The 14,487-nt window shown below is 32.9% G+C and overlaps 1 protein-coding gene across 1 annotated transcript in view; it reads left to right on the forward strand.

Moving 5' to 3' along the window:
• DNAJC1 (DnaJ heat shock protein family (Hsp40) member C1) overlaps window positions 1–14,487 on the forward strand; it is a 155,066-nt gene that overhangs the window by 46,704 nt on the left and 93,875 nt on the right. Inside the window, exons 2-3 of the mRNA XM_039331612.1 lie at window positions 9,601–9,702; window positions 10,391–10,437. Of these exons, the coding sequence (XP_039187546.1) occupies window positions 9,601–9,702; window positions 10,391–10,437 (149 nt within the window). The remainder of the gene's footprint in view (window positions 1–9,600; window positions 9,703–10,390; window positions 10,438–14,487) is intronic.

The raw sequence follows: 14,487 nt of genomic DNA on the forward strand, positions 1-14,487 counted from the left end.
AGTATATTTGTGCTGTGGTAAGATACAAGTGGGGAAAGGCATTGAATGCTAAGAGACTGAGCTGCGGATAAGGAAATCTTGATTGGAATTTTACGTCTGTAATAAACTCTGTATGGCTGCAGGCATACTAAATACATGTGGTGCTGCTATATTTTCTGGCTTGAGCTCTGCCCAAATCCTTAGACAATCCATAAAGTTGGATTGGGAGCAACTAAAAAAGAAGAAGAGAGAATCAGGCTTCACTAAATATGAGTTAACTATTTTGCTTGTCTGCAAAATTACTACTGATGTTTCTGACTAATGCAGAACAATATATTTAGAGTATTCTAGGATGCTCTGCTTGGTTTCCTTGATCCTTTTTAAAATAGAAAGTATGTTAGACCCAGAGATTTATGAAGCAATGAATTTTGTATAAAAAGCTATGAATTATATATGGAAATTTCTAATTTATTACTTATTTAGAAAATTCCTAAGTGTCTTTCCAATCATAGTTTTGTGTTGGGAGGAATGGTAATGAGTAATTTTTAATTGGAATCAATTGAATGCAATTTGTTTCAATGCATGCCACCAAAATGCCGGACATTCCCAGTTATTGTGTATTTTTAGAATAATCAATTTTGGTGCTTGCTGTAAGTCCTCTCTTTTGAGGATGAATGAAGAAAATGATAAAAAAATAAGGAAGGGAGGATAGAAAAAGAAAGACACACGCACACGCACACACACACAGAGAGAGAGAGAGAGAGAGAGAGAGAGAGAGAGAGAGAGAGAGAGAGAGAGAGTTTGAATTTTGCAATTACTTATAATATATAAACACATATGCAGGTAATCTCAATTTAGAATGGAATTGGTCCTGAAAATTCCATTGCTAAGTGATGTAGTTATAAAGTGAGCATGAGAGATGCCGGTTGGGGCTAGAATACAAAGACTATTGTAACCACCATTCAGTGCCACTGTAATCTCAAACGAGGGGCCCTCTGGTGCTCTCTAAGCTTGGTTGTTTTCTTGCAGATGTTTCATTACCCAAACTAGGCAACATTATCAGTACTACTTTAGATAATGAAACATCTGCATTTCAACCCTGAGCTATGAATATTCTCCTTTATTGGTAACTTCAAATGATTGTGAATGAATCATTATAAGTCATGGTGGATTGCCTATAAGGACAACATTCAAGCATTCATATTTATGCTTACTATATTGTTCTCTTTTGGTATAAGCAACATTATACAAAGTGTAGAAAAGTAAACCAAGAAATTATAGGCATGAGATAAGAAAAGGAAATGCAAATGTCTCTGGAGATTCTCAGTCATCTAGATTATAGTTGTCTCAAAGGTATTTTTTTCCAAAGGCAACTGGACTAGTTTTTCTTGAAGAAGAAAATGTTTCTTCCTCAATGAAGATGAGAAGCAAAACATTTTTTTCTTCAAGAAAAAACAGTCCAGTTGAAAAAGCACCTTTGAGATGAAACAAAATGTAATTAAGATTTACATTAACAATCTCTCTTTGTACATTTGTAATCAAATATATTGTTCTTAATTCCATCACATCAATACACTCCTTCATGTTCCCCGTATCTCTTTAAACTTCTGTCTTTTCTCTTTTTGAGGATCTATTAACTCCGTCCAACCACAGCTTTTTCAGTATTTCGTCCAGAGTTGCTTCAACAGAGAAATGGGTAGCATATAAATTTAATAAATAAAGTACCCCTTCTTCTCAACTAATTCTTTCATATACTTCTTTTGCATTTTGTTTTTTCTTTATTCACTACCTGAATTTCAAAATATCATACTTTTATTTTCATATCAGTTCAACATCCATTTTTTCACCCTATCTTTCTGTTTTGCTAAAAATGTTTCTTAATTACTTCATTCCAATAGTGCTCAACTTTTTATGTTTCTCCTGACATATTTCTCACCTTTATAGCAAAATGAACAAAAAAATACTCTTACAAATTTCATACGCTTAGAAATTTTGTTCTTCCAGTAAATATTTATTCTTTGCAACAGGTCACTCCCATTTTACCAACGTTTTCATATCTTAAATTATCCCATCTTTAGACAAAATTTTATAAAGGCACATGAAGTAATTTTGAAATCATTTGTTCTGTTTTTTCCACCAAACATTACTATTTTGGTCTTTGATAACATTAATTTTCAGATCTATAATCCTTGTTACAAAGATGATGCAAATTATGCATGCTCTCAGCTAAGAACTTAGCATCAATTGCACATAAAAATACACATACCTTCATATCTCCAGAGGTGATATCTCTGATGCCACCTAAACATTCTTTATAAATTTATCTGTAACTAAATTGGACAGTGAAGGGAACATATACATTTTTCTCTTAATCTCTGCTCAGTATTGAATTATTCTCTAAACTTTGCATTTATTCCCTTGCCTGTTTTATTCCATCATAAATCAATCTTCAATTCTATATTTGCATAAAACAGCAGTGTGCTGCAGCTGCCAAAAAAGCCAACACAGTGCTAGGCTGTATTAACAGAGGGATAGAATCAAGATCACGTGAAATGTTAATACCACTTTACAATGCCTTGGTAAGGCCACACTTGGAATACTGCATCCAGTCTTGGTCACCATGATGTAAGAAAGATGTTGAGACTCTAGAAAGAGTACAGAGAAGAGCAATAAAAGTAATTAGGAGACTGGAGGCTAAAACATGTAAGGAACGGTTGCTGGGATTGGGTATATGTAGTTTAATAAAGAGAAGGACGAGGGATGACATGATAGCAGTGTTCCAATATCTCAAAGAAGAGGGAGTCAAGCTATTCTCCAAAGCACCTAAAGGCAGGACAAGAAGCAACGGATGAAAACTAATCAGAGAGAAGCAATCTAGAACTAAGGAGAAACTTCCTGACATTAGAACAATTAATCAGTAGAACAACCTGCTTCCAGAAGCTATGAATGCTCCAACACTGGACGTTTTTAAGAAGAAACTGGACAGCCATTTGTCTGAAATGGTATAGGGTTTCCTGCCTGAGCAGGGGGTTGGACTAAATCAGGGCTTTTCAATCTTTTCACTCATTGTACCACTTTTAGGATATGGCAACATCCGAATACCACCAATCGCCTAGCAAGGTGTCAAAAACTTGATGACCAAAAAAAAAAAAGAAAAAAGTGATGAAGTATAGGTAGTCCTCGACTTACAACAGTTCACTTAGTGACTGTTTGAAGTTACAATGGCACTGAAAAAAGTGCCCCCCAAGCCACAGCCAAGCAAGACACCTGCCTGCCTGCCTGGCGGCGCTCTTCCTCCTGTCCGAGGTTTTCATTGTTGTGAGCATTTCTGTTGAGGATTGGCAGCAAGGGTGGGGTGGGGGATGTTTGGTTTTATTCCCCCCATCTGCTAGGTGGTTGCAGCAGGTTTTGGTCACTTCACATGACCCTGGGACACCGTGACTGTCATAAATATAAATCAGTTGCCAAGTGTCTGAATGTAAATCACAAGACCCTGGAGATGCTGCAACATTCCAGCTAATTAGCGCTTCTTCTGGGCTCAGAAGAAGCACCAGGATCAGCGCCAAACTCCAGCTGGAATCTGGCGCTGATCCTGGTGCTTCCACTGAGCCCTGACAGCCCCGAAGAAGTGCTGATCCTGGCGCTTCCGCTGAGTTCTGACAGCCCTGCAGCTCCAGCTATCTCAAGCTCAGGCTTGTGCCACCGGTTCAACTCATTCCCCTCCCCTGCTACCATTTTTCTAGGATGGTCGCGTACCACCTGCCAGGTGCCAATGTACCACAGGTGGTATCCATACCACAGGTTGAAAAGCCCTGGACTAGATGACCTCCAAGGTCCCTTCCAACATTATTATTGTTGTTGTTGTTATTACTATTACTATTCCATGATTCAAGCCCTACTCAAACAAATTCAGTCTTCATGTTCATGTTAAAGAAATTGTACAGATGCTAATTAAAAAAAACTAATCTGTACTTAAGAATTTCTAATTAAAACATCTGGATCTGTGTATACTTACCATATACATTTTTCTAGCATTTATGTTTTCTATTTCATCCATTCTATCTTAGATATTAACATTTCTATTGTTTGCTTTAATTTCAATCTATAATCACCATTGTCCCTATATTAATTTCTAAAATATTCCTTCTAACATTCCGTCTCTTTAGTTTCTCCCTTTTAATTTTATGTCCATCTGGTGGGAACTCTAGTTTAGCCGCCTTCATTTCCAAAACTGTTTTTCTTTTAGTCAAGATTGCTTTATATTTTCTTTGCCTCCTTTGTTCTTAGCTATTCATTGGTGTCTTTGACTATATATTCTTTGCAACTGTCTTTTTATCTCTATATGTATACAATATTTTTCTGTCATTTTTTAAAGCAATCATTTTATGTACATCTTTCTCGCTGATGGCCTCTTTTATCATTCCATCAAACATCTTTTTCATAATTTCTATTAGCATAATTTCATACTCTTCTGTGGCATACTATAACATAATTATTTTAGTCCTGTTCTAAACTGCTTCAACAACGTATTTCCTGGTGTCCACTTTCCATTAATTCGGAAAAGAAATTAACTTCTAATACTTTTTTTATAAAGGACTCATACTTTCTCTTCCTACAACAGTTCAACTCTACTCTAGTTTCTTTCCTTTCTTTCTTTCCTTCTACATCTATTTCTTTCCAAGATCCAATGTTGACACTACATTAAAAAAGTCTATTCCTCATTTTAAAATGCTCATTTTTCTATCTTTTATTAGGATAGAACCTCAGTTTTACATAAAGAATTTTCTATTTGAAATCATTTAGATATTTTTTTAAATTTCATTTTATTTTTTTAATTAACATTTTCATTTATTCATTTTACGACCAAGTCTCAATGTTACTTATACTAAGTTCATCATTAGTTATTTATATATTTATCTTCTGTCCAACACAGCTTTGATCAGTCAGGGTTTTACACAATGATGTTTAGGAAAATAGAGAAGGTTAAATTAGTCTCTTAGATCTACTCCTGTTGCTTAGTAATAGTAAAGACTATATTGGTCAACTTTAGCATATTTGAGGCAGTATGTCATAAATGCTAGCAAAGCTCAGTTTTACTGTGAGCATGATCCCACTATTTTGTGCAAAGCTGGATCTCTAATTTAAAAGCAGTTTTGCAAGTCATGTTGCTCTTGCTTATAATCTACCAGTTGAAAATATAAGTAGTATACTTAAAATGCGCTCAAGATGCAAACTCTATTTGCATTAAGTTAAACTGATATACTTAAAATTCCCATTCACAGTTCCTCTTTAGACAGAAATAAGGTACAAAATGAAAAACTATGGGCTAAGTGCTAGGTTTGGTACTTCATCCAGTATACATTAAATGTAGAGGAATCAAGTTTGTAATGGACTAAGAAGTGGTCTGATTTGATTTATAACAATAGGCATTAATTTCTTAGTAATAGGAAATAGTAAACAAATGGAACCAAGTGCTAACTTAGCATGAACATTAATTAAATTCCTAATATGAATTTATTTATTTATTAAACAAATTAATATGGTCATCTAATCCACATGCAGGTGATTCCAGGCAGCTTACAACTTCACAATCCACCCCCTCCTTGGCAGCAGACTACTTGATCGGCTCTATCCCCATTCCAATTAACTGAAAAATATCAAAATAATATGTCTGTCATGGTTTTGCTTTTATTTTTAGTTTGTCTAATTTTAGTGATTTTTAAACTTTTATATGCATAAAAGATTTTTTACTATATAGAGAAATTAATAGACAGTGGAATTGGGAGTGCTTTAAGCAAAACAGAAATTTAGAAAAAATAGTCATCCTGTTTGCAGTTGTTCTATTCAGCAATGATAAAGCATGATGTTGCATGATGTCTTAATTTTGTAGAAAAGCATAGAATTACTTTTAATCGAGGCTAGTCTTTTGTGATTATTCTACAATACATAGTGGACTAGGAGAAATACCAAGTTCAGTAAATTTTTTGGGTTTTTAAATATGAAGTTATTGCCACCCGATGTAATTGCTAGGATAAAATTAGTCTATTTGAATTGGATGACTTATAAATTCAAATGAGTAAAATAAATAAAATATTATTTTGGATTCTGAATGACAAAAATCGTAAATCACAGAAGTTAGAAGGATGGATGAAAACTGTACTATATTATTGGAAAGTAGCACGATAGGAAAGTTGCTGAAATTTTAAGAAGGGGATTGTAAAAGTTGAAATCATTAAAAAAATTAGAGGATGAGGAATTGTGTACTGGAATCCAAGATTTAGATTAAGAATAGTTTTCCTGTAGCAAAAAAAGCTGCAGTTCTGACCAGTATGTTTGGGTGAAAATTCCCTTGTTAAAAATGTTTTGATTTATTTTAATTTGTCAAAGGCTATTAACGCAAATTAGATTTACTGTAGGTTTTTGGATATGCAGAAAATCTTAAATGATAAAAACCTGTACAGTGCTGACTGTGATATGGAAATGGATTATGTAAGTTTAGCAGTAGTATGATACATGAATCTCTGTTCAATAAAAAAGCAATTCAATATTACAACATTGGAATTTTACAGAATTTGGTCTACACAAGCTCTAATGTTGGTCAAAACATTACTGAGTACTAAACATTGCACCTTCCCTAGTTTACCCTTACTCCCCTCCCACCTTCCCATCTTAAAGGACTTTCCCATTCCCCTTAGGATTTAATCACAATTAAGTGACAAATAATAATAATAATAATAATTATTATTATTATTATTATTATTAAACTGCTCTGGGACTTCAGAATTCAAACAGACAAGCACAAGCATAACACCCCAGACTTAACAATTGTCGATAAGAAAGACAAAAAAGTCTGGATAGTGGACGTGGCAGTGCCTGGAGACAGCAGAATAGACGAGAAAGAACTGGAGAAGATAACAAAATACAAAGACCTACAAATAGAAATAGAAAGACTGTGGCAAAAGCAAGCAAGGGTAGTACCAATAGTAATAGGCTCCTTGGGTGCAATCCCAAAACAACTGGAGCACCACTTGAACACCATTGGCATTGACAAATTCGCTATTAGTCAATTGCAAAAGGCGGCCTTACTAGGAACTGCTTCCATCCTGCGACGATATGTGTAATACCATCAAACATCCACATCTGCCTATCCCAGGTCCTGGGTAAGTACTCGATAGATAGACAAAATGCCAAATCCAGTCTGAACATCTGGCTGACTGTGCGATGATCCATAATAATAATAATATAGTAAAGTTGGAAGGGACCTTGGAGGTCATCTAGTCCAACCCTGCTGAATGCAATTTGTGATAGTGTAATTGAATGCAAAGTCATGGTCAATATTGCCTTAGCTAACTCACCTTCTTACAGCCAACTCCAATGAAATTGTGTTAGTGAGACATTTTACCAAAGCAATATGTGGAGGAGTAAATTCTTAGTCTTTAAATTACTTATTTTACATATATTACAAATTGGCTTTCTATAAATAAGATCATTTTTCACTTCATACTGACATGATTGGATATTAAAATGAACTAACTTTGTTTCTTTTCCTCCTTTTTTGCCAATATGTAATTTTTGATTCAAGTGTTACTGCTTGAATATTTGAATAAGAGAAGCCAAAGTCTTATACAAATAGTATAAATTGGAATTATATTATAGGCAGTTGTCATGAAGATAAATGTAAATGTCTTAGTCCCATCATTTTTACTAGTTTCTAGAAACATATAAACCTCCTTAAAATAAATATTGGTAGAATATTCCATTGATTTGCATGATATTTGGTTTCTAGTGAGAACAAATTTATGTTCAGGGGCCTTCATAAATGTATTTAGGAATCTAGATTTTCAGTAAATTTTTATTACTTAGCTATGGGAAGTGGAAATTCTGCAAAATTCTGTTTGAATATTGAATATTTTTTCTTTATCCATAAGTTTTGTTCTCTTTCTCTCCATTAATTAGTCAAAGATGCTTCAAACTACACATTTACTACATGAAAAACACTTCAGAATAGGACTGTATGAATGAAACCTGCAGGTGGATAAATCATATAACATTTTCAAGAATTTGTTTTCATGGGATATATATGATTACTGGATGTAGCTTCTCAGTGTATATATGCCATATGGACATAGACATTCCCTCACACAGAATACACCCCACCTTACTATTCCCTTCTGGCCTCAAATATTTTATACTATGCTATAAATCTATAAAGTAAACAATGCTTTGTATTGGAAAATTTGACAGACTAATTACAGTGCTGCTTTAATTGCCTTACTTTTGGTTTACAGTTTTAGGGGCTCTTTTTACTTTGACCAATTATAGTAAGTTTGTGCACATATACTGTATTTTAGAAAATGTTCAGCATAATACATTGAGAATACATTGAGTATACTGACTCAAACTTAAATAAAATACTTTTCTAAAATCAAATGCTTAATTTTCTTGATAAAATTTTAACCCTGTCCCAAAGCATCTTTTGGACTTGTCTCAAAGGTGCTTTTTCAAAAGGCAACTGGATTGTGTTTTTTCCTTGAGGAAGAAAACATTTTGCTACTCATCCAAGAAGCTTCATCAGTTCATGATTCACTGATGAAGCTTCTTGGATGAGAAGCGAAACATTGTTTTCCTCAAGGAAAAAACATAGCCCAGTTGCCTTTTGAAAAAGCACTTTAGAGACAACCATGACCGGGATGACTGAGAATCTCCACAGACATCTTTTGTGCTTGAGATCCCAAAATACCACCTATTCATCAGGGACTCACCAATTGAGAAATATTGAAATAAATTGATACGGTGGTTCTGCATACTACTCAGAATACTAAACCTTTGAATATCTTTGATACAATGACTATTAAATAATCCTTTCTGCCAATAGTACATCAAATGATATTTTGATCAATTGTGGAAGGCAGCAGGCACAGTGTCTCTTTAAAAAAGCACTAGGAGTTAGATTTATATATTTCATTCTGTGCATTTTTATAAAAGGAAGTTCTGAGATTTCCCCCAAAATGTAGTTAGTAGGCTGTTTCAAGATTAAAGAATAAAATAAACTTGAACCACAATTTGGGGTATTGCTTTTGTTAGTATTTCTGTTTCTTTTGAAAATGAAACTGGTATACCTTACAAAACCTCGCATGCAGCATGCAGTATAAGTGTTTGTTTGAAAGTTCTGCAAGGAATTAAAGAGAGATATAAATTTAGTAATAAAACTACAGCTTTAACCAGTAATGCAACTTATAGAAATAAGAAAAATCCTGAGTAAAAGATGATATTTTTGAAGATGGGCAGGCATATTAATTTTAATCTATCCACTTGATCTCTTAATTGCCATTGAAGATTTAGTTGCTCATTTTAAGGAAACAAGTGTTTAAAAGTATCCTGGCAAATACTATCTTCTTGTAATGAGCACATACGGTAGTACTGAAACAAGTTAAAAGGAGAACAAAATTGGATTGACCAATTGTTCAGTCTTGAGGGCCTAACTGGCTGCATATCCTGGCTGTAAAGAATGATTGCTCAAATTACATTGCCTCAGGTCCCTGCGCTTGGTTGGCTGCCTTCTCCGATCTTAACAAGGTTTTGGAAATTCATTTCTGACAAAGTTTGCTTTGTGTTTTGTAGGATGCTCCATCGGCAGATATTAGGAAAGCTTATCGCAAGCTTTCACTGATATTACATCCAGACAAGAATAAAGATGAAAATGCTGAAACTCAGTTTAGACAAGTAAGTGATAATTACTATCAAATCTTATGTGATCATTAAAAATGCAAAAATGTACCTCATTATGACTATATTATATTTAGAAATGAATTCAGGATTTTGGAAACATTTAAGCTTTATTTTTTTCCCTAAATGTTTAAAACAGAGTTCAGATAAAACAAAACAAAAAGAAGAAAAGTACATTGTATAAAATAGGAACCTTCTTAGATGGCAATTCTTAAATTTGGGAGTTAGACATTAAGGGATCTTTGTTGTTGTTGTTAGGACAGAGTCACAAGCTATACTTTAGCAAACGGAAAACAATTATTTGTACAAGTTTTGGTTTACTTGTACGTTAAAATTGATCTCTAATTATGTTGAAATATTTTTTCCTCACCATGTGGAATCCGTTGGTAGATTTTTATGAATCTTAGTGAACCAATAAAATATTTTAAAATGTTTAATATTTTTATTCCAGGCTAAATAACATTAAAATGATATTAACTTATATTGTGGAGAAAAATATTTAGAACTGCCAAAGATGGAATATTGCTAGAAATGTTTGAGAGTTTCAAATGTTTTCAAGAAATTATTTGTATTGTTCTTTGTTTGCTCTTTAAGAAAGATAGTCCAACATTTTTGCAATTTTATAGCAAAACTCTCTGGTTTTTCAGTGCAGAGTTTTTGAACATAAAAGTACCTTTTATTCTAGTTGGTGGCCATATATGAGGTTTTAAAGGATGAAGAGAGAAGGCATAGGTGAGTTTATCTTGAATATATTTCAAAGCAGTCTTTTCAACTCTTGTAGCTACTAACATGAGCTAGGATTTCAGCGCTTCTTGCAAGGATTATGGTTTGTTTATGATTGTTAGATACATTTCTAACTGTTGCTGAATCCTCAGTAAGTATGAATGTGTTTCCTCTTAGGGAATAGAAGATTTTATAATCACTCACAAAATGTATTTGTATTTTTCAATTACTAACACATTGGTTAGCTTTTACATATCTGATTGTTAATTTGATCCTTAGAACAAATCTCCATGCCATCTTTAGGGTTTCCTCTCCCCCCCCCACCTATTTTATTAAAATACATAGATTTAAGAACAATGAGCAAACTTATCAGCTTTCAATTGTTTTATATTATTCAGTAATTTGTTTAATGGGCAAACCATAGTAAATATTTTTACTCTTCATGAGAAAAGAACATAATCAGGCAATCACTTATGCTTGGTTTGCTTTTCTCAATTCTTGTGGAATAAGAATTGGGACTTGCAGTTAGGGTGCTCAATTTAGCTATTGGTGACCCAGATATTTTGGGGGAAGGAAGAAAAGGCTTACTACCAGCATAGGAGTTCTATTTGAAATACCTCTAGGTTTTCAATATTCTGAGCAGGGGTGCTGAATGTTCTCTAGGGGTTCTTGGCTTTGTAGACGCCTTGGCATGACTCCAGGTCTCATAGGAGAGATTATCTACTTTAAGATAATCCTCTGTGTTGAAAGAGCCAAGGAACAGTGTTCAGAGGAGTTTTGGTGATTTTGTGTATGGTTTTTACCCTGCCTCCTACTGCACTCTTTCAGCTTAGAGTCATAGATCAAGGAAGTTTAGGAAGTTAAACAATGGGGGTCAATGTCTTATGTCAAATGGTTGCAAAGGTACGAGCTAGTTTAAATGCAAGCTCTTACCATGTACATGTATATGTGCATCATTTTTGCTATTTTTTGTAGTGCTCATTTTATATGCATACTGTTCTTTAAGCTAATTAATATTAAAGATATAGACTCTAAATTTTTCAGCCTTTTTTCTTTAATACAGTTGGAATGTCAAGGAATTGCCTTTTGTAGTTGCTGATCATGGATATCAAGTTATTTAGAAGTTTCATGTAAATATTTACACATTGTGCTCTTTTTAATGCACTTAATAAAATTATGTTAGAAATGTGTGGCATTATAGGAGTTCAATCTTTACCCATCTTTAAGAATGAGTTACAATTAAACAAAAATTAATTTTTATGATACTTAAGTTAAATGACTCCAAATCTCTTATGATGATCTCTTCCATGAAGCTAGGAATGTGCAGTAGCAGCAGGTGTTTCCTCTTAAAAGCAACAAACAAAACATCCATTCTTCTATGAGAAATCTTTCCCCAGGTATTTGCCTGCAGGAATTTTTGCTGTTGGTTCACTGATTCAGTTGAAAAACTGCTGGTGTTGATTACAATACGCAGGATATTTATCTTCCTTAAATAACAGCTAATCAAGAGACAACCAATGGTTTTTAAATACTTTTTCCCTCTTAAAAGTATATTTTTCCCAGTTGCATAATGCATTCGCTTAATTAATTTCCTTGAGATTTGTTGGTCCTAATAATATTAAAGTTCGAAAATATTATTTGGATCAAAATCTTCAGCTATTTTAATTTTCAGCCTTTTTTTTGCCATGAAACAAATAGTTTGCTCAGGATGTAGCTGTTCCATTTATTTTATATGCTGTAAACATCCTTTTAAATATTACTTACCCATTGAATATCAATGTTGTAAACTAAGCCAGCATATTTGAAATATGTACGAGAATGTTTAAGAAAGCTTAAGTTTCTGATTCTAAATCTGTTTGCCCAGAACATAGTTCCCAATTCACAAGAAATTTGAATCTTTGGTTCCAGAGCATGTGAAAGAAAAGCTGGTATAAAGGCTGAACTTTTGAATTCCCCTTTGAATTGTTCACATGTCAAACCATTTGCATTCTGAAGCTGGAAGAAGGAAAACAGTAGTTTGGAAACTGTTGCACAATGCCCAAAGGCTTAATATCTTACTACATATGGTAGATGAGTGAATAGCAAATAAAATAATGTTTAAAATTTCCATGCTCTCTGTTATAGTGGATTGATAGTAGGAGTTACTTTTAGCATAGTTACTTTCGTTGCCGTGTAAAAGTATACATTTGGTATAACTTGCTGTCTAGCTTTAAAAAGTAGATGAAATTAAGTTGATTTCCAACAAATTACTTCCCTTTCATTAGACAATTTTTTAAAAGTTTAATCCAAATATATTATTTATTTATAAACTTTAATTATTAGAACAATCTCTTTTTGATAACTTTTCCACAGTGTTCTTGTCAACTCATCAATAGCTTTTTAAAATTCTTGTGACCAAAATAATTGGTGGAACACCAAAATAATTGTTCCAACACCAGGCTTGTATATCCTATCACCTTTTTTGTAATGAATAGATTTTTACAACTACCATATGGAAAATATAGTGTTCTGAAACTCATTTACATTATCTCTCTGTGTCTGTATGTGTGTCAGTGTGTGTGTGTGTGTGTTTGCAAAACAAATGCATGAAAAAAAATACAAAAGGAACAATACAAAAAAAAAAGGATCCTTTCCCCACCCTGTAAATGTTATATATTTACATCCTGTTCTGTATACATAGTTGTGGAAATGAAATGATGTTGAAGATTCAGTTAAATTTCATGATAGGTTTTCGTTCTAATCTTGTCACAATTTTAATTAAAAAGTAGGGACTATAGCTCAGGGTTGAGTGTTCATATGTGATAGCCAATTGCACTATAGTAGCCTTGAGCCACCTAAATATGAGAAGCCAAATTTTTTGTTTAGTAACTGCATCTTTTGCAAAACAAATCTCTAGTTTGAAGAAATATTTTAGGGTGAACTGGGAGACTTATTCCAATTTATATTAGTTATGAATGTAGTGAATTATTTTCTCTTATGTTATTCATAATTTGAAATGAGGAAATTAGGAGAATGGGCAAATGGAGAGAACAGAAAAACTCTTTACAATCTGCTTATGTGTTCATTCTCTTGCATGCCTTTGAAGATTCATTCTATGTGATAGATTGATTTCTGCAAACAAGAGCTGTAATGAATTGTCTGTATACTTCCTAATTAACTAATTTTCTAAATGTGAAAAACAAGATTAAAACTATCAAAGCATTCTGACTAACTAAGGATCATTGTTTATATGTACTCCTAAAAATTAAGCAGACAGCTTAATTTTTAAATATAGTCCTTAATTGCCATAGAACTCAGTGATTTATCTTTTGACAGTATATATTCTAAAAAGTGGCATATAATAGGAGCTATCTTCCCTTAAAATGGCCTGTCATGTGAGCCATAATGTTCACTGATAGTAAAATCAATAGAGCATTGATTCTGGAACTAAATCCTTGGAGACTTTTGTTCAAAATAGCAGACAGAGCCTGGTAAATACTTAGTGTTTAATGTATTTTAGCATGTGAGATTTTCTTGCATCAAATCGGAAAATACATTAAACATGCTTTAAGAGAGATAACTACCATGACTTTTGTTTTTACTATTATAAATTGTGATTTTTATTTGTAATTTTAATTTGTTGAAATCTGTTTTTGTAAAACTTTGAAGAATGGTATACAAAACCTAAAAATACACAAGTAGTGAATTGTGCAATTTTTGAAAAACAATCTTACTGGCTTCTTGATTTTTAGTGAGCTACATTTGTCAGATGTATAAGAATGAACTTTTATTTTGGTTTAATTTCATAATTTTAATCAGAAATTTATAACTCATATGTAAATTGTAATTTTTTGTTAAATATGTTTCAATTTTAGACTTGATATAATCTAAAAACATTTAACTTTTTTTAAAAAAAAAAATTAACATTTTAAGATATTTTCAGTCCCCAAAAATATTGAGATTCTTTTTATTTTTGGAAGAAAAGGTTTTTTGGGGAAAACTTATACAGGTTTACTTGAAAGCAAATCCATTGAATGCTATGGAAATTGCTTATTTTTTTATTATTGAGTTTAAGTCTTT

Source organism: Crotalus tigris, unplaced genomic scaffold (assembly GCF_016545835.1).
Source record: "Crotalus tigris isolate CLP2741 ecotype Arizona unplaced genomic scaffold, ASM1654583v1 scf7180000024437.13266115, whole genome shotgun sequence".
Taxonomy (NCBI): domain Eukaryota; kingdom Metazoa; phylum Chordata; class Lepidosauria; order Squamata; family Viperidae; genus Crotalus; species Crotalus tigris.